Source organism: Hyperolius riggenbachi, chromosome 10 (genome assembly GCF_040937935.1).
Source record: "Hyperolius riggenbachi isolate aHypRig1 chromosome 10, aHypRig1.pri, whole genome shotgun sequence".
In the NCBI taxonomy this organism is placed as follows: Eukaryota; Metazoa; Chordata; class Amphibia; order Anura; family Hyperoliidae; genus Hyperolius; species Hyperolius riggenbachi.
In genome coordinates this window covers 23708888-23732045 of record NC_090655.1, presented here as the reverse complement: position 1 = coordinate 23732045, position 23158 = coordinate 23708888, and the positions used below count along the sequence as shown (strand labels likewise).

At 46.5% G+C, this 23158-nt stretch overlaps 1 protein-coding gene across 2 annotated transcripts in view; it reads right to left on the bottom strand.

The window, feature by feature from the left end:
• INPP5A (inositol polyphosphate-5-phosphatase A) overlaps positions 1-23158 on the bottom strand; it is a 614694-nt gene that overhangs the window by 365630 nt on the left and 225906 nt on the right. For both annotated transcript variants that reach the window (XM_068255129.1, XM_068255128.1), the window contains exon 3: positions 15679-15779. In XM_068255129.1, coding sequence (XP_068111230.1) covers positions 15679-15779 — 101 coding nt within the window. The remainder of the gene's footprint in view (positions 1-15678; positions 15780-23158) is intronic.

Below are 23158 nucleotides of genomic sequence, written 5' to 3'. Positions count from 1 at the left end.
CAAAAGTAAAATCAGAACACTCCATAGTTACTCCAGCAAAGAGGGAATACTTCCTAATACCGATTAGCTGGCTGACCTGCTGGGAGTAACATGACTGCTGATGGTCAAGAAGATGCAAAAAACACCACAAAACCCACTTGAGATGATGCAGGCATATGCAAATATTTATGTAAAATTGTACAGCTTGAACACTTTATTGGTCCATTTTCAGGGAGCATAAATTTACATAAAAAATGTGTTATTAACCTGTTCCAGCCACAAACGAGTTATCTCAATTTAAGAAGATTCACTACTTTTGTCTTGTGCTGTAAATATTTGGTGTGCTTTGATCTCTCTTCTCCAAGCAGAAAACAGAAACTAAAAGCAGAAGTCCTCTTTTTTTCGTCTCGCACTACCCCTAGAGACACGTGGCCATTAATTCACATTATAGAAGTACTAATTAGAAGCTAGGAAGTCGCCTTTGATTAATTGATGCCATGCTAGGTACACACCATACAATTTTCTGTTAGATTTAACTGCCAGATAGATTTTTTCCAACATGTTGGAAAAAAAAAATCTATCTGTGAGGTAAATCTAATGGCCACTACTGCAGCCAAAGAGATCAGCAGGACTGTCAAGCAACTGGTATCGTTTAACCACTTGTTGTTTAACACTCATACCGTGCGGTGGCAAAGTGGTAGCTGGAGGACCAGCGACGCACATCTGCATCGCCAGGTGCCTCCCTAATTAATCAGGAAAGGCCGCTCGCGCGAGCGGCCGTTTCCTGTTAGATCACAGAGCGGGTCTCCGTGAATAGCCTGCGAGCCGCTGATCGCAGACTAAATGTTAACTCAGGAGACATTTGTCTCCTTTGTTTACATTGAACGGCGCTGCTGCGCAGCAGCGCCGTAAGGCAGATCGGCGATCCTCGGCCAATCAGCGGCCGGGGATCGCCGCCATGTGACAGAAGACATCCTGTCACAGGCTGCACAGGACGGATAGCGTCCTGTGCAGCCCGGATCACCGGGGGGGACAGGTAGGAGAGGGAGGGGGGAATTTCACTGCGGAGGGGGGCTTTGAGGTGCCCCCCCTGCAAACCTCAGGCAGGCAGGAGCGATCAGACCTCCCCTGCACATCATCCCCATAGGGGGGAAAAAAGGGGGCGATCTGATCGCTCTGCATGCACCCTGATCTGTGCTGGGGGCTGCAGAGCCTACCCAGCACAGATCACAAAAAACAGCACTGGTCCATAAGGAGGGGGTAAAGGCTGGGTCATCAAGTGGTTAAAAGGTAACATCCATCTCCCTTCTCAGTTAACCTGCTGGGCTTTCTGAAGGAGGGTTTTTCCGCCCAATTTTTTTTTATCATGCAGCTAGCCTAGCGCTTGCTACATGATTCTCCCCTTCCGATCGCCGCCGGCAATCATGCCCATAAGGAAATCCCGTTCTGAACGGGATTTCCTTTAGGACTTCCCCCGTCGGCATGACGACGAACGGAGTGACGTCATCGACGTCGTGACTCCCGATTCACCCCAAAGCACAGCCTGGCGACGATTGGCCAGGCTGCGCACGGGGTCTGCGGGGGGGAGGGGACCCTCTTTCGCGTCGGGTAGCGGCGGATCAGCAGCGAGCAGCGGCGATCGGAGCAAAGTGCTAGCAAAGTGTTTGAAAAGCAAAATCAAAATCGGCCCACCAGGGCCTGAGCGGTGCCCTGTAGCATCTCTGAACGAGCTCAGCTCGTCCAGAACGCTAGGGAGGTTAAGGTTCCCTTTACACCACCCTCGTTTTAACTCTGTATTTGGTTTCACCTTGCTTCCACCTGTCATTCCTGCACTCAATACTGCCAATGTATTCAAAGTTTGTTTTTGTTAGGTTTGTGGGGCTATTGGTATTTGTTCACTTATGTTTGCAACTTTCTCTCTTCTATATAAAAACACCCCTTCTCAAACCATGCTATCACTACTATCTGATGTCTGGGCTTCAACACCAGTCATCTGCTAATTGTCAGTGTAGCTCATAAGAATATCTTTGTCCAGCTCAAAATAACTACTTTGTAGACAGGATCAAACTTCTGCTAGTTTGTACCAGGTGTGTAAGTCAGGACATGGGTCGAGCCTGAATACACACATTAACAAATTCTAATTCCAAACAGAAAAATAATGTTGGTAACCTACAGAATATAAACTATGGCAAGCATATCGTGAACAAAAGATTAGTAGTTTCCATTACAAACTACTGCTCTGGAGTGATTGCAACTGGAGAAACTTTATTTTGGATCACAAGGGAATATACTTATGCTGGATCCACACGGTGTGTTCGCGCACTCGATTTCCCGCTCAATTCCCGTCGATTCGTTTATTTCCAACATGTCCGATTTGGATTTCGATGGATCGCCAGGCCGATTTGGCATACTTTGCATGCGAATCGACCTAACGATCCATCGAAATCCAAATCGGACATGTTGGAAATAAACGAATCGACGGGAATCGAGCGGGAAATCCAAAGAGGAGTCTATAGTCTTGAGGGCCAGACCACAGCTTCCTCATATGGGGGCCAATCAATGCACTCGCAGATAGTAACATTCGAACCATAAGACAGGCACTACACTACCCCTTCCCCCCCCCCCCCCCCCACACACACACCTTTGGGGGAGAAAAGGTGTGTCTTATGGTCTGAAAATATGGTGAGTATCTGAGGCAGGGAACACACTTGTCTTTCAGTTTTCTGCGCACGTTTTTCTGCATACTTTTTCTGGACACCAAGTGTGTTTCGATGCAGAAAAACGCGCGCATTTTTTTCCCAGCAGCTAATGTAATGGACACAGAAAACTGACAAAATGTGCAGAATCATGATGCAGAATGTTAGTTTTTCTTCCTGCGCATGAAAAACTAGTCCATTGATTAACATAAGTTATCAGTTTTTCTGTGCAGAAAACGCACACAAAAACAGTCAAGTGTGTTCCCTACCTGAGGGGCAAACTGTGTTAAAAGAAGAAGAAAGAATTTTTGTTAAAAAAAAAAAAAAAAAAAAAAAAAAAGATTGACACTGACTAAAAATTATATCTAGTTTTCTTGCTTATCAAACAATCACTAGGAGTGAGAATCAAAGTGTGGGGAAACCCAGAAAACCTGAGCACACGTTAAGCCTACATATAGCACTAGAGGGCACCATTTCCCTACATTCACAGCCTCGGATGAACAGGCATGGAGGAGTGGAGCGCATTTATTGCGGGGACTTGATTAATATCATATTGTGTGACAGTGTAAAGCTTTTACTGCGGTCTCCAGGAAAGGAACAGCTGAATCATATTTCTTTAACAAATTACACACTAATCTCTCACAGCTATCGGGCCAATTGCTGGAGACCAATTTTTGCAGCAAATCAAATCTACCGGTAGATAAGATAACATAGGAGAACAGTTAAGGAGATTTGTGTTGCAAAACAAAGTGCAAGAAGCCAACGTTCATCTGTGGCGGAGCTGCAATTAAAAGCTCTAGGAGCGGCGAGCTGGAAGCAATTATGATAACAAAAACCCACAAGTATAAGGAACTCGCATCCAGATGTTAAAGGACAATTGTACTGAGAGGAACATGGATGTGGCCATATTTATTTCCTTTTAAACAATACCGGTTGCCTGGCAGCCCTGCTGATCTATTTGGCTGCAGTAGTGTCTGAATAACACCAGAAACAAGCATGCAGCTGATCTGGTCAGATCTGACAATCATGTCAGAAACACCTGATCTGCTGCCTGCTTGTTCAGGGACTATGGCTAAAAGTATTAGAGGCAGAGGATCAGCAAGACAGCTGGTATGGTTTAAACCAGGCATGGGCAAACTTGGCCCTCCAGCTGTTACAGAACTACAAATCCCGCAATGCATTTGCCTTTATGAGTCATGACTGTGGCTGTCAGACTCCTGCAATGCATCGTGGGACTTGTAGTTCCTCAACAGCTTGAGGGCAAAGTTTGCCCATGCCTGGTTTAAAAGGAAATGAACATGGCAGCCTCCATATCCCTCTAGTTACAGTTGTCTTTTAAGGCAGACAGATAGTCATTTGTTAAATATCGTAAATTAGACATTAGATTTAAACCACAAAGGTGTACTGGATAGCACTGCTTCCTTGAAGAGGTGGTTCCCGTTCAAATCTGGACCAGGACACCATTATCATTGGGTTTGTATGCTCCCATATTTGTACGAGTTTCCTCTGGGCACTTCCTCAGTTTCCTCCCATATCACAAAAACGCAGATATGTTAATTGGCATGGACACATGACTATGGATGGGATAAGACTGTGAGCTCCTCTGTAGATAGTCAGTGACATGACTATGTACTCTGTGCAGTGCGGCAGAAGAGATTAGTGCTATATAAATACAAAATATGGTAGCACATTAGACTGACTATGGTAGAAGTAGATTGTGAGCTCCTCTGAGGACAGTCAGTGACATGACCATGTACTCTAGTTTGCTGCAGAAGGTGTCAGTGCTATATAAATACATAATACTATAGTAGGAAATTACACTATGACTGATATTAGATTGTAAGCTCCTCCTCTGAGGACAGTCAGTGACATGACTATGTACTCTGTAATGAGCTGCAGAAGATCAGGGATGGTCGTAGTCAGCCAACTTCGCTACGCTGGAACTACGCATAGTTTTATGCAATTACGCTTCAACCTACGGCTTCAAAATCAAATATTTGTTTCGTATGCATTTCGTATAGTACGCGTTAAAATACGCAATTACGCGTAGTGCATAGCGTAGTACATGCGGACGATTATGCCATTATGCATACAAATGTACGCATGAATTCCTCTGCAATTGCTTGTACTAGTAACTCTTCTACGCGTACATTACCCTTTCCAATGCGTAATTTTGTATGCATACAATCGTACGCGGAAAAATAGACGCGAATAACACATTTGTAGTTTACTTCGCAATACACATGAGAACTACGCGTAGGGGCGTAAACTACGCGTAACGGTACTTCGCTACGCGTAAAATCTTAAGCGTAGTTTTGAGACTTCGCCTACGAACTACGATGCGTAGATAGGAACTACGATGCGTAAATTCGCACTGGCGTAGTCTCTGCTCATCCCTGCAGAAGATGTCAGTAATATATAAATAAAAATTATAATATGGTATGACAATGGGCTAGGGCTATGGTAGTGATTAGATTGTGAGCTTCTCGGAGGACAGTCAGTGACATGACTATGTACTCTGTAATGTGCTGCAGAAGATGTCAGTGCTATATAACTACATAATAATAATAGGGTATGACAATGGGCTAGGGCTATGGTAGTGATTAGATTGTGAGCTCCTGAGGACAGTCAGTGACATGACTGTATCCTCTATAGTGCTGTAATGCTAGGTACACACCATACAATTTTCTGGCAGATTTACCTCCCAGATCTATTATTTCTAACATGTCAGATCTGAATTTCAATCGATTTTTGTTCAGTTCTTTGAAAATCAATAAAAAAAAAAAAAAAGATTAAGAAAATCAGAAAATCGAAAAAATCGACTGAAATTCAGATCAGACATGTTGGAAATAATCAATCTGCCAGGTAAATCTGACAGAAAATTGTATGGTGTGTAGCTAGCATTAGAGATGGGCAGAGGACTTTCACAAATGCAAGAAAATGGAATCCTGTCTATAATTTAATAACAACAAAAATGTATTTACAGTTATGTGTAGAAAAGAGGCTGCTTCAAGGTATTCAGACAGTACTGGGCTTTCTTCCTGGTAAACCCAGTACATTAAAACTGATTTTAAACTAGAATTCTAGCAAAGCATTTAAATCCTATCAAGGTAGTAAAGTACTGTATACTTATTTCCTCTGTGGCCACATGAGGGTAGCACTGTCCCTCAATACTACCAGCCAAAGGCTATTAACCCCCTTGGCGGTATGAAAAATATCGCCAGGGGGAAGCGCAGCAGTTTTTTTTTTAATTTTTTTTTTTTAATCATGTAGCGAGCCGAGGGCTCGCTACATGATAGCCGCTGCTCAGCGGCATCCCCCCGCCCTCTTCGATCGCCTTCGGCGATCTCCGATCAGGAAATCCCGTTCAAAGAACGGGATTTCCTGGAGGGCTTCCCCCGTCGCCATGGCGACGGGGCGGGATGACGTCACCGACGTCAGGACGTCATTGGGAGTCCCGATCCACCCCTCGGCGCTGCCTGGCACTGATTGGCCAGGCAGCGCTCGGGGTCTGGGGGGGCGCGCGCCGCACCGGATAGCGGCGATCGGGCGCGCAGCGGCGGCGATCGGGGTGCTGGCGCAGCTAGCAAAGTGCTAGCTGCGTCCAGAAAAAAAAAAAATTATGTAAATCGGCCCAGCAGGGCCGAAGCAGCAGCCTCCGGCGGCTTACCCCGTGTCACACACGGGGTTACCGCTAAGGAGGTTAAAGCGGATCCAAGATGAAAAACTAACTATAACCAGGGGCGCCTTTACCGGCTGGCACTACAAGCGGGTGCCTGAGGCGGCATGAAAAGAGGGAGGCGCCGGGCACGCTGCTGCGGAGGGTGGTTTGACTGCGTGCGGCTAATCGCCGCTATTAAAATCAGCTGCTTGTCGGCGGCGATCGTGGTTTATTTACACCACGTGGTGCTCTGCCGCTTATATGCACGCCCCCCTGCCCGCCCAGCCAATAGAGTAGCTGGAAAGTCTCGGTGGATAGTCCCGCCCACTCCACCTCCTCCAAATCGCCTTGCCCGCCCACCACCCCTCTCCCTAGCAGCAGCCGCAGTTTGTTTACTGTGTGTGTGTGCGCGACGCCACCTCTAACTCCGCCCCCCGCCTGAAGGCAGCGTGACTCTCCTGGCTGGCGCCGCATGGATGGGAGGACAGGAAGATTGCATGGCTACTGTGTCTGTGCCCCCTGCTGAGCGCCCCCCCCCCCCCCCCCCCCTGGCCGGCCTTGCATGTGTACTGCTCTCTCTCTCCCCCTCCCGGACCCCCCAAACAAGTGGCTGCATTAGGAGTGCTGTGCTGAGGCAGCTTAAGGTAAGCCCATGCCCATAGTAGGCTAAAGTTGTGATCCCTTCTTGCTGCTGCATTAATAAAAAAAAAAAAAAAGTGGACCTGAACTCTTGCACAGGACAGAAGGAAAACTTGGAGAGATGCACCCTGTATGTATTTAGATTTAGCCTGTTTCATCCCCCCTCATTTATTACTAATCACAAGTTGTAATTTGATCCTCCCTGTGTCACCTGACTGCCTTGGCAGATAAGCTCATTAGAAAGCACAGGATGTTAACAATATGTATGCTTCCATGAAAGCAGGAAGTAGAAAAAGTGATGATTTATTTTAAGATTTGTATCAGCTGTAACAAAGAAATGTTTTTTTTAAAGTGTACCAGAGACGAGCAGCGTCTTTGGTACAATACTTACAGTAGGCTTCCTTAAACACGTTAGGGCTGCTCGTCCCTTGCCATTTCCCTGGGTGACTCCAGTCACCCATAATTGTCCCCGAAAGCCTGGCCGAGTTGCGCTCAGTCACACATGTGCGGCCCTTCCAGGTGCGCTCCTGTCCCTGGGCGGGATCGGTGCTTGCGCAGTACAAGTACAGGGACGGGAGTGCGCCTGGCCGAGCCACACATGCGCGATGGAGTGCAGCCAGGCTTTCGGGGACAACTGCAGGTGACAGGAGTCACCCAGTGAGATGGCGAGGGACGAGCAGCCCTAACGGAGCTTAAAGGAGTTATCCGGCCAAAAAAAAGAAAATAAACGCTACTTACCGGGGGCTTCCTCCAGCCCCAAGCTCCCAGCATGTCCCTCGCCGCAGCTCTCCCCGCAGCAGTTTGCTGCAGCTCTGTCCCGGTCCCCGGCGATGACGTCAGGCCAGCCTCCAGGTCGGCCTGTACTGCACCTGCGCGAGCGGCGCTGTCAATCACTGCCACGTGGAGCGGACTGCGCAGGCACAGAACTACTGCGCCTGTGCAGTCCGCTCCGGCCCACGTGGCGGTGATTGACAGCGACGTTTGCGCAGGCGAGCGGCTGCGGGCAGAGCTGCGGCGAGGGACATGCTGGGCGCTTGGGGCTGGAGGAAGCCCCCGGTAAGTAGCGTTTATTTTCTTATTTTTGCCCGGATAACTCCTTTAAGGAATCCCCAGGTAAGTATGGAACTTGGGACGCTTCTCATCTCAGGTTCAATGTAAAAATTATTATGCTGTTGCCTATCTTTAAGAGCAGAGAGGACATTCTGAGTTCAGGTCCACTTTAAAGTGTACCAGAGATCACGGTTTATAAAGTTGTTTTTTTTTTACTTACCCTGGGTTTCCTCCACCCCCATAAGCACGGTTCTTCCCTCGCCATCCTCCCGCAGTCCTCTGTTTTAGCGATAATCAGCTCCGGCATTTGGCTCAGTGATGTCTGCCGGGGTCTTCTGCGCATACACAGAAGGTCAGCACTGATTACCGCTGAACAGAGGGCAATGGGAGGATGACGAGGGATTCATCCATGCTTATGGGGCTGGAGGAAGCCCCAGGTAAGTAAAAAATGTAATTCGTGATCTCTGGGGTCACTTTAAAGGAGAACTGTAGTGAGAGGTATATAGAGGCTGCCATATTACGGTAATTTCCTTTTAAGCAATACCAGTTGCCTGGTTATCCTGTTGATCATCTACGTCTAATACTTTTTGCCCTAGACCCTGAACAAGCATGCAGCAAATCAGGTGTTTCTGACATTTTTGTCAGATCTGACACGATTAGCTGCATGCTTGTTTCTGGTGTGATTTTGCAGGTAGATAGCTTAGCAGGGCTGCCAGGTAACTGGTGTTGCTTAAACAGAAATCAATATGGCAGCCTCCATATACCTCTCACTACAGTTCTCCTTTAAATGCTATTGTAAACAGTCCCAGGATGTGTGATGCTGGGAATACACAATAAGATTTTTCAGATTTACTGTCCGATCGATTTCCATTCACTTCTATGAGAAATCGATCAAAAAACGATTGAAAATATAGTATAATATTGTGTGTGTGTGTGTGCGTGTGTGTGTGTGTGGGGGGGTGTTTCATGTGGCTGAAGACTGGGGGGGGCGCCACAGGTTTTCTCGCCTGGAGTGACAAAATGGCTAGAGGCGCCCCTGTAACAAGCAGTAGGGTATTGTACCGTGTTAGCCATCAGTAACTAACAGGATGTAAACCTGACGAAGGCTGCAAGGCCGAAAGCTTGTTTATTCTTATTCATTTGTAGTTAGCCAATAAATGGTATCATCCGGATTTAAAACTTCTAACTATAACAAGTAACTTGTCTATATATGTTACCTAAAGTTTAGATGGTTTACACAGCAAATCTAGCTGCAAACAGTTGTAATAGAATATGATTATTTATTCCTGTGATACAATGACAGCAGCCATGTTTGTAAACATTACACAGAGGCAGGCTTATCTGCATTTTGAGCCATCAGCCTAATCCGCCTAATCCCCCTCATCCTCCCTCCTCCCCTCTGAAACCTCTGGCTAGTAACACCTCCCCCTCCTCCTGCCCAGACTGAGCTCCCATGAGCTCTTGCTACTGTTTGAAAGTGCCTTGGCTCTCTGAAAACCTGTGGGCGTGGCTTTTTTAGTTTATAGGGAATTCGAGTATTAAAACAAAAACAAAAAAAGTATTTGGTTTGAGGAATGCCCTATAAACTATAGGAAAGGAACACAACTATGCAATGAGTAAAAGTTCACCTTAGATCCACTTTAAGACAGATAACCCACTCTGACCATCACAATGATCAAAAACTACATTTGTGATTTTTGTCGAACCAAGCAGTTGTCACACTGCCACAAAGAAAGGGTGTATACGGTTACATTTCCCTGAAGTTGTGTTATTGGCTAAGACCTTAATCTAATGTTCACTTGTAAAATTCACAAAAATCAGTTTGCAAGCTTTCAAGGAGTAAAGAAAAACCTTCCCCAAGCACAACTCTACATTTCAAGGCACTACTGATCAAAGAGTTCCATCAAAACGAACACATTTCTTCTCCAGCAATAAGGCTTTAAAAGGGTACTTGAAGTGTAATTTAGTTTAATTAAACATGCCCCAGAGGGCCTTTTAATAAGTGTTGTCATGTTTGCTTGTTTAAAATCTGGAACCTTGCTCAATATTCTTCTGATCAGAACGAGCATGTAGGAAAGCAGCAGAGTATTAACCCCCTTGGCGTTCTGATTCTTTCCAGATTTTAGGGTATAAAAGTGGTTACATGTTTTTGCACCCTTTCAGACCCTAAAACGTGGAAAAAAAAAAATCATGCTGCCAGGTAGATCTGCAGAAGATTTTCAATCACTCACCTCCCTGGCTCCAGCGCTGCAGTTATGCCTCCATCCTCCAGGTGGCGCTGCAACTCTAAAGTGAGATTGCCGGCTGTTGTCATGACTACAGCCGGCGATCTCACCAGCAGGAAGCAGAGCCCCGGAGGAGAGGAAGAAGAATGCCGGCCGACGTCGGGATCCTGGGGAGGTTTATAGAAATGCTCCCGCTGTGCACATTGCTCTGCATTCAGCCTCCGGTGGCTACCTTGAGCAGAGGTCGGTATTAACGCTCTTAGCTGCGGTTTTCTGCCCCGACACTAGCTCGGGATAACCGCCAAGGAGGCTAAAGTGGACCTGAACTCTTACACAGAACAGAGGGGAAAACAGAGAAATGGCCCCTGTGTGTATTTAGAGAATATAGCCTTACTGATACCCCCTAGTTTGTGACTAACCAGCACTTGTGTATTTTGACCACTTTGCTGTGTCAGCTCAGGAATCTCCTCTGCCTGAGCAGAGCAGCTAATTTGTAAAAGCAGGATGTTAACGCTATATCTGCTTCCATGAAAGCAGGAAGTAGACACACTGCAGATTTATTGTAGGATTTGTATCAGCTGTAACAAAAATGTTTTTCTTTATTTAAAGGGATACTGTAGGGGGGGTCGGGGGAAAATGAGTTGAAGTTACCCGGGGCTTCTAATGGTCCCCCGCAGACATCCTGTGCCCGCGCAGCCACTCACCGATGCTCCGGCCCCGCCTCCAGTTCACTCCTGGAATTTCTGACCACTGCGCCTGCATTGCCGTGTCCTCGATCCCGCTGATGTCACCAGGAGCATACTGCGCAGACCAAAGACCATACTAGGCTTGTGCAATACTCTCCTGGTGACATCAGCGGGACCGAGGATGCAGCTGCGCAGGCGCAGTGGTTTTCAGACTTTAAAGTCAGAAATTCCAGAAGTGAACTGGAGGCGGGCAGGAGCATCGGGGAGTGGCTCCGTGGGTACAGGATGTCTGCGGGGGGCCATTAGAAGCCCTGGGTAAGTTCAACTCATTTTCCCCCGACCCCTACAGTATCCCTTTAAGGTTATTAAGCTGTTGCTTATCTTTTAGAGGAGAGGGGAGGTTCCGAGTTCAGGTCATCTTTATCTCACCTGTGTTGCCGCCTCTGGCCATGGCGTTCCACATCACTCCAACACTTCCTCCTTGGCTTTGAAGAACGACGTATCACACAGCTGGAATGCGACGTGGAGCACAGCTGGCAGAGGGTTAGCCGACACCCCCTGCCGTTGTCTGTATGCAAGTTCTGATCAGAAGAATTCACAATGACGTTCAGATTTGAAAGCCGCCAAGCATGACCATACTACTATTTAAAGCTCCCCCAAAGCACTGTACTTTCATCGCCCTTCCCCACCACTCTTCCAGGAAGCGGACTTTCAGATTGGCCCAGAAAGTCCACTCACAAGATTCCTGCCCACCTTACCCAAGAAAGAATAAGAATGTGGGCGGGGACTGGGTGGATGTGGATGGGAGGGTTTAATAACAACTGAAGGGAGAGGGATATGGAGGCTGCCATACTTATTTCCCTTTAAAGAGACTCTGAAGTCTCCTGAAAACAGGGGCGGCGCCAGGGGGGTGCTCGAGCACCCCCTAGAATTGTCCAAGCACCCCCAAAGCACCCCCTGGAGTGAACTGACTTCAGGCGTCTAAAAGACGCCAAGTCAGTTCACACACCGGCAGCACGGAGCAGCAGGCAGGGCTACGGTAAGATGGCCGCCCGGAGCCCTGTTCTGCAGACTTCGGGCGGCCATTTTCCCGTAGCCCTGCTCTCTGCATGCAGGCAGGAAGTCTCGTGGTGACGTCGGGAAGGAAGAGGATCGTGGGCGCGCGGGCGCTGCGCGCCACATTGAGGTCGGGACTCGGGACAGGAGGTCGGGAAAGAAGGTCTTCTGGCTGTAGGTGAGTAAATGGGTTTTTCTTTTCTTTTTCAGGTGATGCGGATTGTGCATATTGGGGTCATATCTGCTACGGATTGTGCATATTGGGGTCATATCTGCTACGGATTGTGCATATTGGGGTCATATCTGCTACGGATTGTGCATATTGGGGCGATATCTGCTACCGATTGTGCATATTGGGGTCATTTCTGCTACCGATTGTGCATATTGGGGTCATTTCTGCTACCGATTGTGCATATTGGGGTCATTTCTGCTACCGATTGTGCATATTGGGGTCATATCTGCTACCGATTGTGCATATTGGGGTCATATCTGCTACCGATTGTGCATATTGGGGTCATATCTGCTACCGATTGTGCATATTGGGGTCATATCTGCTACCGATTGTGCATATTGGGGTCATATCTGCTACCGATTGTGCATATTGGGGTCATATCTGCTACCGATTGTGCATATTGGGGTCATATCTGCTACCGATTGTGCATATTGGGGTCATATCTGCTACCGATTGTGCATATTGGGGTCATTTCTGCTACCGATTGTGCATATTGGGGCCATATCTGCTACCGATTGTGCATATTGGGGCCATATCTGCCACCGATTGTGCATATTGGGACCATATCTGCTACCGATTGTGCATATTGGGACCATATCTGCTACCGATTGTGCATATTGGGACCATATCTGCTACCGATTGTGCATATTGGGACCATATCTGCTACCGATTGTGCATATTGGGACCATATCTGCTACCGATTGTGCATATTGGGACCATATCTGCTACCGATTGTGCATATTGGGACCATATCTGCTACCGATTGTGCATATTGGGACCATATCTGCTACCGATTGTGCATATTGGGGCCATATCTGATAACGATTGTGCATATTGGGGCCATATCTGATAACGATTGTGCATATTGGGGTCATATCTGCTACCGATTGTGCATATTGGGGTCATATCTGCTACCGATTGTGCATATTGGGGTCATATCTGCTACCGATTGTGCATATTGGGGCTATATCTGATAACGATTGTGCATATTGGGGCTATATCTGATAACGATTGTGCATATTGGGGCCATATCTGATAACGATTGTGCATATTGGGGCCATATCTGATAACGATTGTGCATATTGGGGCCATATCTGATAACGATTGTGCATATTGGGGCCATATCTGATAACGATTGTGCATATTGGGGCCATATCTGATAACGATTGTGCATATTGGGGTCATTGGACGTGTTTTTTGTTAAAATCTGCTCACATTACGTGTATTTTCTTGAGAAAACCTGCACAATTATGTGAATTTTCTGGGAAAAGGGTCACCAAAACTTGGGCCCTCTGTCTTTGCGTTGCACTTTTAAAGGGAACCCGAGGTGAGAATAATATTGAGGCTGCCATATTTATCTCCCTTTAAGCAATACCAGTTGCCTGGCTGCCGTGCTGGTCCTCTGCCTCTTATTCTTTCAACCATAGACCCTGAACAAGCATGCAGCAGGTCAGGGGTTTCTGACAATATTGTCAGAACTGACAAGATTAGCTGCATGGCTTGTTTCTGGTGTAATTCAGTTCACTACTACAGCCAAATAGATCAGCAGGGCTGCCAGGCAACTAGTATTGTTTAAAAGGAAATAAATATGGCAGCCACCATATCACTCTCACCCTGGGTTCACTTTAAATTACAGTTAGCCCCGCCCTCATCCGGTCATGACCACGCCCATTTTTTCGCCGCGGCGCGCGCCGCAGGTTGTAGCCACACCCATTCGTCAGCTCCCCCGGAAATTGGTCCAGCACCTGCATAGCACCCCCTAAAAAAAATTCCTGGAGCCGCCACTGCCTGAAAACGATCTTTTTATTTAAAAAATGTACTTAAAATCTTTGTCCTAACTAAACCGCCACATCCCCGCCGCTGTACACTAAAATCCCCCCCAACTCGCTGGGGGGCAATCCGGGCAGCGCTTCCATGAGAGGCAGAGATATGAGCCGCAGCTCTGCCTCTCAGAGTGTCAGTCTGCCTTCAGAGGGGCGGGGGAGAGGCGGAGATCCGCCGCTGATAGACGGGCATAAAGGCAAAGCTGCAGCTCATAGCTCTGCCTCCAACAGCAGCAATATCCACGACCAAGAAAGTGGTGGATTTTGCAGGGAGAGGGAGGGCGAGTTGGGGGGGGGGGGGGGGGGGTTGGGATTTAGATTTCAGCGGCGGGAATGTGGCAGTTTAGTTAGGGCAAAGATGTTAAGCACATTTTTTGAATAAAAGGATTGTTTTCAGGAGACTTCAGAGTCTCTAAGCAATACTAGTTGCCTGGCAGCCCTGCTGATCCTCTGCCTCTAATACCTTTAGCTATTTACCCTGAACAAGCATGCAGCAGATCAGGTGTTTCTGACATTATTGTCAGATCTGACAAGATTAGCTGCATGCTTGTTTCTGGTGTTAGACACTACTGCAGCCAAGTAGATCAGCAGGACTGCCAGGCAGCTGGTATTGTTTAAAGGAGAACCGTAGTGAGAGGTATATGGAGGCTGCCATATTTATTTCCTTTTAAGCAATACCAGTTGCCTGGCTATTCAGCTGACCTTCTGCCTCTAATACTTTCAGCCATAGACCCTGAACAAGCATGCAGGAGATTTGGTGTTTCTGACAATTTAGACAGATATGACAAGATTAGCTGCATGCTTGTTTCTGGTGTGATTCAGACACTTCTTCAGCTAAATAGACCAGCAGGGCTGCCAGGCAACTGGTATTGCTTAAAAGGAAATAAATATGGCAGCCTCCATATACCTCCCACTACAGTTCTCCTTTAAAGTGGACCCAAGATGGCGCATAATAAAAGTTTTATACATACCTGGGGCTTCCCTTCAGGCTTATCGGTCTCTTGCCATCCTTCAGCGATTCGGCCAGTTGGCACAGAACAGCCACACACTCCCTCCAGTCATCTGTGCCTGCGCAGTAGTACTGTGCAGGCGCAGAACTCTCCCAGCGGCAGGGGGCTCCCGCATAGCCAGACTGCTTGCGCCAACTGGTGGAAGAACAGTGAGAGACCGAGAAGACTGAAGGGGGCTGGAGGAAGCCTCAGGATGGCCATCTCAGGTACACTTTAAAAGGAAATAAACATGGCAGCCTTCACATACCTCTCCCTTCACTTGTCCTGTAAGTAAAGACCAACTTTCTGTACAGTAATTGGTGTGGGAGAGAATTTTTGTAGCAGGCTCCTGCCAGAACGGTAATAGGTATGGTAATGAGAGTATGGGATTTTGAGAGAAGTTTTACCAGGCTCTCCACAGCAGATCCGCACCTGCAGCCCCGCTACCTGCATCCAACCTGCAACCTGCTTTGTGGTGAATCTGGTACCCGCACCCGACCCGCACTGCAGTCCGATTAAAATCAAAATAGGTACCAGACCCCCATTTCAGGTAACCTGCGGGTATCCGACCCGATGCAGAACTCTACTCTGGTTCTTTACAAGAATTCTTCAAAAACTGTTGAGAAAAGAAAATTCACTTACTTGACTAATTTGTCCACATGTGACATGGAAGCTTCATAATTTTTTCCTCCAACTTCCTGACAGTGCAACGATAAAAACTGCGGCTTCTGTGCATGAACAGTCTGCAAAACACAAACAGGTGCGACAATGAGCGATTATTCCAGAACAAACCTGCCATAAGAAATCCTTGTGCGGCTTGCTTTAAAGAGAACCCGAGGTGGGGTTCTAAGAATGATATCTGCACACAGAGGCTGGGTCTGCCTATACTGCCCAGCCTCTCTTGCTATCTCAATCCCCCCTAAGTACCCCCTGCGCTCTGCTGTCCCCCATAAATCACAGCCACAGTCGACATGCAGTGTGTCGCAGCGGGCTGTGTTTACCTATGTAGTGTCACTCTTGCCGCTCCCCCCGCATCCTGCATAGCTCCGGTCCCCGCCCGCCTCCCTTCCCTCCCTACTGATTGGAGGGAAGGGACGTGGGCGGGGACCGGAGCTATGCAGGAGGTGGGGGAGCGGCGAGAGTGACAGTACAGAGGTAAACACAGCCCGCTGCGTATCAACAGCACAGCTGCGATTTATGGGGCATAGCAGAGCACAGGGGGAACTTAGGGGGGATTGAGATAGCAACAGAGGCTAGGCAGTATAGGCAGACCCAGCCTCTGTGTGCAGATATTCTTAGAACCCCACCTCGGGGTCTCTTTAAGCCTCTCTGAGCAGCCCACCACTTTAGGCCAAGGGCCCACTGAGAGCAGCGCAAGTGCTTTGTGTAGCCACTGTGCCGCCCACAGTGTGAGGGAGAGGGAGCAAAGGAGAGGGAGGGCGGAAATCGCTGCGGAGGGGGGCTCTGAGGAGCCCCCCGCTCGGCCACACAGAGCGGCGGCGATCAGACCCCCCCCAGCAGGACATCCCCCTAGTGGGGAAAAAAAGGGGGGGTGGGAGGTCTGGTCGCCCTGCAGCAAACCTGATCTGTGCTGTGGGCTGGAGAGCCCACGCAGCACAGATCAGGAAAAAAAGAGCGTGGTCCTTAAGTGGTTAAAATGGGAAATGCTAAGAAGGATTTTCTCTTTTTTTACTGCAGAAAAATCTCTAAAATCAAAACGTGGACAGTGCAATACATGTGTTATGTAAGTAGAGCAAGAATTTATCTACTTATCTGTGTGGGTTTTTTTCTGAGATAGTATGGCTGACAGCTCCTCTAACATTTATAAGTTGTACACCAACGGTTCTAAGCTTGGCTTCAAAGCATTAAAGAGTTCATTTGCATATTCAGGAGTGATGCATTGTGGGAGTCCATCATCGCTCAATCAAATCTGAATTATGGCAAATATCTTCTGTTTTAAAGGAGTAATCATGCAAAAAAAAATAAAATAAAATAAAGCTTTACTCACCTGGGGCTTTTATTCAGCCCCTTGCAGCCAACTGTCCCACGCTGTCACTGCGGACCACGTGGAAATGATTGACAGCGGCGCTTCGCGCAGGCGCAGTAAGGCCGATCGCCGCACCATGTGGCGAGAGCGGGACAGTGGCGAGAGCGGGACAGTGGCGGGGAGCGGAGGTGACAGCATGGGACAGTCGGCTGCAAGGGGCTGGAGAAAGCCCCAGGTGAGTAAAGCGCTTTTTTTTTTTTTTTTTCCCTGACAACTCCTTTAAGAAGGCAAACTAAACTGAGCGTTGGCCTTTCAGTCTCTTTTAGTCCCCTAAACTTTCTTAATGATTTTGGATCACCTCGAGCAGCTTGTGAATTCTGTTGTAAATAGAGAAGCAATGACCTTTTCTGCAAGGGGCGGGGCTATGTCCCAGAAGCTGGTGCACATGTAAATGGAGAGACCCAGCAGAAAGTTTAAACTTTATTCAAAACAAAATTGCTTTCGATCAGCGATTCAAAAGCGGTTTGGCAGCGGTCTTACACTTTGCGTGGCGCACAATCACTCCAAAAAATGCTGCAGGTCCCGTGACTGTGATCTGGTCAAATCGTATTTGCTCCTGTGCTTTCACCTGTATGCACTTTTAGTGGCAAAGCACTTTATGGGATCTGTTCCCAAAACGCTGCAGAAAGAGTAATGGGCCTCTACACTTGCTTCATAAACTAAGCAGCATTTACAGGGGAACTCCACAGCAATACTCTGATCAGTTTGGTGCCCCGAGCCATAAAGGCAGTGAGCACAGAGCATACAGGGTGGTGACGGGGACACTACTCCAGACCAGGGCTGTGGAGTCGGAGTCGGAGTCGTGGAGTCGGGCAATTTTGGGTGCCTGGAGTCGGAGTCGGGAAAAAATGCACCGACTTCGACTCCTAATGAATTTGTAACTGTAATCAAAATAGAAAATATGATAAAATTTTCTATTTCTCAGATAATAGTAATTAAAAATAATGTATATATACAGTATATATACAGTAATAGCTGTGTTTAGTCCACAAAAATGAAATAAACCAATCAAAATTAGTTACTTGTGCTGCTTCAATAAAGCAGTCCCCGTATTTTTAAGGTACATATCTGATTGTGACTGTATATATGATGTGTACACAGGAATCTCTTATATATACTAAATAACATCTATGCTGTAAGAATAAAGCCTGATGTGTAGCTGTGTCACTAATAGAGATGGTCAATGAGATGGAAATAATTCTGCATTGATGCCGATTTATGCAAATGTATGCACTCCCTTTGCTGATGAAATCAAATCATTTGATATGTTAAAATTTGGTTTGGTGACTACAAATTAAAGGGTACCTGAGACGGATGAAAAGTAAAGTTTTATACATACCTGGGGCTTCCTCCAGCCCCCTTCAGGCTAATCAGTCCCTCGCTGTCCTCCACCACCCGGATCTTCTGCTTTGAGTCCTGGTAATTCAGCCAGTCAGCGCTGTCCGGCCGCATGCCGCTCCCACAGCCAGGAACATTCTGCACCTGCGCAATAGTGCTGCACAGGTGTAGTATGCTGCTGGCGGCGGAGTGTGTGCATGCGCACTACGCCCGACTGGCTCAAGTACCTGGACTCATAGCAGAAGATCCAGGTGGTGGAGGAGGACAGCGAGGGACTGATTATCCTGAAGGCGGCTGGAGGAATCCCCAGGTATGTATAAAACTTTAATTTCATCTGTCTCAGGTTTACTTTGTTACACAGTAGTACTATACTCTACATATGCACTCCCCACAGAGCTGCAGGGAATCCACTGAGAATGCTGTGCACATTGAACACAGAGGTGTTGTCTGTTTACAATCTCCTCATTCCCCTGCAGAGTACCTGCACATCATTCTTACATGTACCCACACTTACATTGCCTAGGGCCTGATAGATGTTCTTTGTTCCGGTTTGTACCTTTTACAAGTACTCTTACCAAGGACTAGTTTTAGTCTAAAGGGAATAAATATAGTAGTCTACATATCCTCACTTCAGTTGTCTTGTAAAATTCCTAAGCTTTGGCAGTTAAGAGACGAATTTCATGTTACATACTTTTAATCAAAAAAATTGTAATATGCAAATTAGAGGAGTCGGAGTCGAGGAGTCGGAGTCGGTGGAATCCTAAACTGAGGAGTCGGAGTTGGTGGATTTTTGGACCGACTCCACAGCCCTGCTCCAGACAACAAGAACCACCAAGATGAGACAACAATACAGAGGACAACAGAGAGCGCAAATACCATTCCTTCCGGTCTTCCCTGGGAAAGTCTAAACTCAAACTGCAACTGCTAATGCTGCTCTCTCACACAACATTTTAGGGCTTACTTTTACAGAATTCTGCTAATCTTGTGTCACAAGTGACATGGGGATTGATTCACTAAGACAAATAGCATGCCTTATCAGAGTTAGCATGCCTTATCAGAGTAGCATAGCGAGCGCTACAAACTTATGCCTGCTAATTGGCAATGACGAGAGCTCCACTGAATAACCTTTAAAGATTTTTTTTGTTTTGTTTTGTTACAGCTGATACAAATCCTGCAATAAATATGCAGTGTGTCTACTTCCTGCTTTCATGTAAGCAGACATATTGTTAACATCCAGGGTTTACAAATTAGCTGCTCTGTCGAGGCTGTCAAGATTGATGTGCTGACACAGCTGAGATATCAAATTACACCTGTGATAAGTCACAGATAAGGGGGAAGTAGACAAGATAAACTCTCTAAATACATACAGAGTACATATCTCTGTTTCCATTTTGTCCTGTGCAAGAGTTTGGGTCCACTTTAAAGGGAACCTAAAATGAGAGGGGTATGGATGTTTCCTTTTAAACAATACCAGTTGCCTGGCAGTCCTGCTGATCTTTGGTTGCAGTAGAGGCTGAATCACACACCTGAAACAAGCATGCAGCTAATCCAGTCTGACTTCAGTCAGAGCACCTGATCTGCATGCTTGTTGAGGGGCTGTGGCTGAAAGTATTAGAGACACAGGATCAGCAGGGGAGTCAGGAAACTGGTATTATTTTAAAAGGAAAAATCCACATCCTTCTCCGTTTAGGTTCCCTTTAAGAGCTCAGCTGCATTAGAAATGTAGGCAACTTGTTTATCTTTCTTATGCCCAAAAACGGCAGTACACTGCACACAAAGGGTTGTGAGGATGGTAAAGTGTGACAAACCACAAACTGTATGAGAAGGATAAGGAAGTGGTGCTGGACACTAGTGTATTATTTATATACTAATCCTTCCCACACTGCTTTCAGTTTGTTTAATACTTCATTTATCAGATAAAAGTTTTGAAAAAGGTGGGGGGAGGTGTTTGAAGTGGATTCATAAACCTCCGACGAGTTATGGTGCTGATAGCTTTGAAGCATGCAGTTTGTTGTGTTCAGGGCCTGCAGAAGAGTATCAGCACAAGGCAATACAGTATCACTAATTCCATCCCTATTCTACTATCACCCTCAGTAACCCTATACCCACACTAACCCTCCCTTATCTGCTACTAACAACCGAGGAACCCCCCCCCCCCCCCCCATACTGTATATGCCTATCTATCCCTAACCCTCATAAATCTCAGAGTTTGGCTAAAGTGCAGCCAAATTCTGGTGCTGCTCACGCCCACTCGAGTGGCTATAAACTGTTAAAACCACACACCCCTAATACACTCCCCCCCTCCCCGACGTCCCTCCACGCAAGCCAATACATTTTGACTGTTTCTCTTTCTTCTCGACATTACAGGCAGGCAGGCGACTTTACAGGCAGATCCTCTCGGATTTTTAAATTGTGAGTTGGGGACCCCATGCATTGGACTTGTATTTCCAGCATAGTCCACAAATTATTGTATTGAGACTGGAGGATTGTGGGGGGGAAAAAACACCTTGAACTCTGTTCTCCTCAAACCACTCCTGAACATTTTTTGGAATATGTATTTTCCTGCAGGAAGAGGCTGTTGCCATCAGGGAATGTTTTCATGAAGGCAATGCCACCCATCATATGCAGCAAGCATTTGTAGGTAGTTGGTAATGGTCAAAAACCCATACAAATAAATTCCTAAGGTTACCCAGCCGAACACTGACTAATGTATCGCATAGGGCATTCTTCTACCATCTCTTCCCCAGGTAAAAGACATCAATGCACCTGACCAACCACATGACCCAAAAAAAAAACAATTCATTGGGCCAAACCACTTTTGGAAAGCTTCATCTTCCCTGTGTTATTTATGGCCAAATGCTTTAGCAAGAGAAGACAAAACAAACATCTCCTGTAACACAAATCCAAGTTTAGTGCATTGCATGACCAAAATAAGTATTTTATAATACACAGGTTACTTCATCTAGCAAAACCTTATGTCTAAAGAGTTTTTTTTGGGGGGAGGGGGGGGATTTAGGAGATAATTCTATGTGCAGTACAAATGATAAGGAGGTACAGTGTTTCTATGTATTTATGGATGATGAAATAGTAGTAACATGCAAAATAATCTATTTTCATTTTTTTTTAAACAATACGTTTTATGTAAGATTGGCAAGTACAAAACAGAAAACTGATAAATCAGACATAATTGGAATCTATTTTCAGTTTAATGACTAAGATTGCAACAGACTCTCACAATAGCTTTTTAGGATCCACGCTTTGCCTTCTTAAATTGAAAGTAATGACCCTCTGAACACCCTGCACTTAAACCCCAATAGAAGACTTATTTCACAATTTCTAATGTTTTAGCCTCAATTTGCTTCTCAGGAAACCGGACATAATTCGACAAGCTGTTGACGAGCTGTTTTGCATAGGCAACTCAATTTTTTTTTAACTCTTGCTGTACTGAAAAACAGAAAAGGACTTCAGACAATTTCTTACTAGGGCCAGTATTATATGTACCCATGTTCAGCTCACATCACTTTGTGTACTGCTCAGGCACAATAGTTCCAGATGTCATCAGCTTCACCGCAAGCGGCTCTCGCACAGGCGCAGTGGATGCCGACCTGCCGAGGAAGGCATCTTGCACCGGAGGGGACCCCGAGCCACCGTCGGGAAGCGGAGCTGCGGCGAGGGCACAGGACGGCTGACAGGGGCTAGAGGAAGCCCTTGGTAAGTAGATTTTTATTATTTTTTCCTCGGACATTCCCTTTAAGAAAATGACCTGCAGACAGAGCAGTTCTCCATTACACATTTCTATAAACATGCATGTCTAGTTCATAAAAGCCACATCGTTCTGTTAGTAAGATAACATCGTATGAGGCCTTTTGTTCATATTCTCGGTGGGTCAGAAGTTTAAATTAAGTGGTTTTACCTGTCAGAGCGAAATAAAATAACCGTCTTTCTGTGTGCCAGGACACCTACACACATTCCTGAGCCACAAATACTGGAGAGAGACACTTGAGCAGAGCCACGGTTCCCAGGAATGTGCAGCAACACATGAATATTACAGTTATTATATCTGCAGGCCATTCCCTCCACTGTAATTACTAACTAAATAATATTAAGCTTCCCCCACCTCCCTCCCTCTGCCTTACAGAGCAATGAGGTGCTTCTCATACTGACAGATTAAAAATTAAAACAACTCATTGGACGCCATTCCGCTCCGGAGGAAGCGGAACATTAAATATACATGCCGACTGTTCCGTGTACAGAAAAACACCTTAAAAATTAATGTGTTAAATGTATGTAATCACCTTGCTGGGTGAACAGTATTTCTAGAAGAAGTCGGCACACCGTCAGTTGCTCGGGGGGCTTGCTTGACAAAATAGCATAGGTAGTGTCACACTAAGTACGGTCCGCAAGGATTGTCAGCACACACTTTACTGTGCCAGTTTCCACAATGAAGTCCAACAATTGTTTCGGGGCCACACAGGGTCACACTTTATCAAGGCATGTGGTTACCAAGTTAAAGTGTATGCAGTAACCTAGTGGTGTGCTGACAAACTGGGTGAACAGGACTTTAAATTATGTTTTAAAGGGAACTTGAGGTGAGAGGTATATGGAGGCTGCCATATTTATTTCCTTTTAAACAATGCCAGTTGCCTGGATGTTTTGCTGATCCTCTACCTCTAACACTTTTCTCCATAGCCCCTGAACAAGCATGCAGCAGATCAGGCGTTTCTGACATTGCCAGAT